The sequence below is a fragment of the Octopus bimaculoides genome, chromosome 27 (assembly GCF_001194135.2).
Source record: "Octopus bimaculoides isolate UCB-OBI-ISO-001 chromosome 27, ASM119413v2, whole genome shotgun sequence".
NCBI classification, from domain to species: Eukaryota; Metazoa; Mollusca; class Cephalopoda; order Octopoda; family Octopodidae; genus Octopus; species Octopus bimaculoides.
Window position 1 is genome coordinate 18,621,025 of NC_069007.1, and position 2,734 is coordinate 18,623,758.

The 2,734-nt window shown below is 41.1% G+C and overlaps 1 protein-coding gene across 1 annotated transcript in view; it reads right to left on the reverse strand.

Moving 5' to 3' along the window:
* LOC106883793 (rho GTPase-activating protein 1) overlaps window positions 1-2,734 on the reverse strand; it is a 60,246-nt gene that overhangs the window by 5,976 nt on the left and 51,536 nt on the right. Inside the window, exon 6 of the mRNA XM_052977150.1 lies at window positions 618-687. Coding sequence (XP_052833110.1) covers window positions 618-687 — 70 coding nt within the window. The remainder of the gene's footprint in view (window positions 1-617; window positions 688-2,734) is intronic.

A 2,734-nucleotide genomic window follows, 5' to 3' on the forward strand; every position in this document is an offset into this window, starting at 1 on the left:
GGATTATTATTATTATTATTATTATTATTATTATTATGAGGATGCATGGTCTAGTGGTTAAATGCGTAACTGGTACTTAATTTATCGACTCCGAAAGGATGAAAGGCAAAGTCGACCTCGGCGGAATTTGAACTCAGAACGTAACAGCAGACGAAATACCGCTCAGCATTTCGCCCGGTGTGCTAACATTTCTGCCAGCTCAATATGATTCTTGTTTCTTTACTGCCCACAAGGGACGACACACAGAAGGGACAAACAAGGACACACAAAGGGATTAAGTCGATTACATTGACCCCAGGGAATATTCCAGAGATATAGTCTTTCTGTACTTCTTTCCATTTTGGCACTGAATCCATTATTGTTCCTACTACAGAAAACAAATGGTTACATGATAGGATCTTCAAATGCTAGAAATATCAAAGTAACTCATAATTTCTTTATCGACCCCGAAAGGATGAAAGGCAAAGTCGACCTCGGCGGAATTTGAACTCAGAACGTAGTAGCAGATGAAATACCGCTAAGCATTTCGCCCGGCGTGCTAACGATTCTGCCACATCACCTGAACAATCACCTGGCACTCTCAGTCTTCTATTTCGATGCCAATGTAACAGACTTACCAGCAATTTCCACAATGCCATAACGAGAAACATCGCTGAATTCTCCTTGTTCTTGTTCATCTTGTTGTACCTGAAACAATATGGAGAACTTGCTTTAACATTAATTAAAGACTTAACAATCACTAATACCAAAGTTTACATTTATTAACGATTAGTAAACACTGCTTCTGTTCTTTAACCCCAAATCAGCAGACATCCAGCAGGCTTTGGATAAAAAGACATTCCAACTTTGACTGTCCTGTCTTTTATTCATGCATAGTGTATCTTGGACTCCACTATCTAATGTGTCATTCCTTGTTGTTATTGTCGTTTAATTCCAGATCAGTCCAGGATGATCCTGGTTCCAACAATGACCATCTAGTCATTTATTCATGCATCGTGTATCTTGGACTCCATTATCTAATGTGTCATTCCTTGTTGTTATTATCGTTTATTTCCAGATCAGTCCAGGATGATCCTGGTTCCAACAATGACCATCTAGTCATTTATTCATGCATCGTGTATCTTGGACTCCATTATCTAATGTGACCTTTTTTCTTGTTATTGAGCTCTGGCCTGTGATCAAACATGTTCCAGTAATGACCATCCCATTAACTCAGGCACAGTGTATCTCGGACTCCATTATCTCTAATGTGTTCTTTGTTGCTGTTGCTGTTTAGCCCCAGGCTGGCCCCGATCCAACAGACCTGTGATCAAAGATATTCCAAAAATGACCATCCAGGGGCTTATTCAAGACTACATGATCTAATGTGTCTTTCTCCTTTGTAAGACAGTAGGATACGATGAGGGAGATTTGACAGCTATTTCTAGCAATTTCATCAACCATGCAGGATGTATGATCATAAGCATCAAGTGTAAAATGAAAGTGGGGGGAGGGGCAATCTTGGTCACTCTCGACCGAGCAAGATATAAGAACAAGTGTTCAAGACCAGTCTGGCCTGTTCATTATGCATAGTGTACCTTGGACTACATTATCCTACAGTGTTGTTCAGAAAGAAAGTCCAAAATAAATAAAAATACAAATGGAAGTGTGGTTTGAGTGAAATTTGGCTACTGTTTCTAGCATGTCTCGAGACCACATAGAGGCTCTCACGTGACGTCAAGGAAGAATTTGGTACATGCAGAGTTATGTCCCTTCCTCATATAATTGAAATCACGGCAACGGTGACAGTTGAACTTCTACACCCATAAAGCAGGCTTCTCTCAGTTTCCATCAACCAAATCCCTCGACAAGGCTTTGATAGTCCTGGGGCTATAGAAGAACACATTTTACAATGGGCTGTGCTATGAGACCGAACCCAAGACCAGATGTTTGGGAAGCAAGCTACTTAACCACACGGTAACGCTTATGCATATATTTTTTTTTATCTTTGATTTTTTTACATGTTTCAGTCATTGCACTGCGGCCATGCTGGGGCACTGTCCAGTACTTTTTCTAACGGTCTTATTGCCGAACAGCTAAGTTATGGGGATGTAAGCACACCAACACCGGTTGTCAAGTGGTGGAAGGGAATGAACACAAACAGAAAGATATATGCATATATACAGGCATGGCTATGTGGTAAGAAGTTTGCTTCCCAACCACATGGTTCCGGGTTCAGTTTCACTGTGTGGCACCTTGGGTGAGTGTCTTCTACTATAGCCTCGGGCCGACCAAAGCCTTGTGAGTAGATTTGGTAGACGGAAACTGAAAGAAGCCTGTCGTATATATGTATATATATATATGTGTGTCTGTGTGTGTCTGTCACACTCACCGTTGCTTGACAACCGATGTTGGTGTGTTTATGTCCCCTTAACTTAGCAGTTTGGCAAAAGAGAATGGTAGAATATGTACTAGGCTTACAAAGAATAAGTCCTGGGGGTCGATTTTTTTGACTAAAAAAACTCTTTAAGGCGGTGCTCCAGCATGGCCGCAGTGAAATGACTGATACGTGTAAAGGAACAAAGGAATATATACACACATAAACACATACATATATAATTATATACACACACACACATATATATATACATATGTATATGGCTCACCACTTTAGCCTGCGTGGATATCCACCCACCACCATCCACACCGCCCTTGCCAGAGCACGTTCTGTGGACCGTGCATCTGCTCTCTCCCC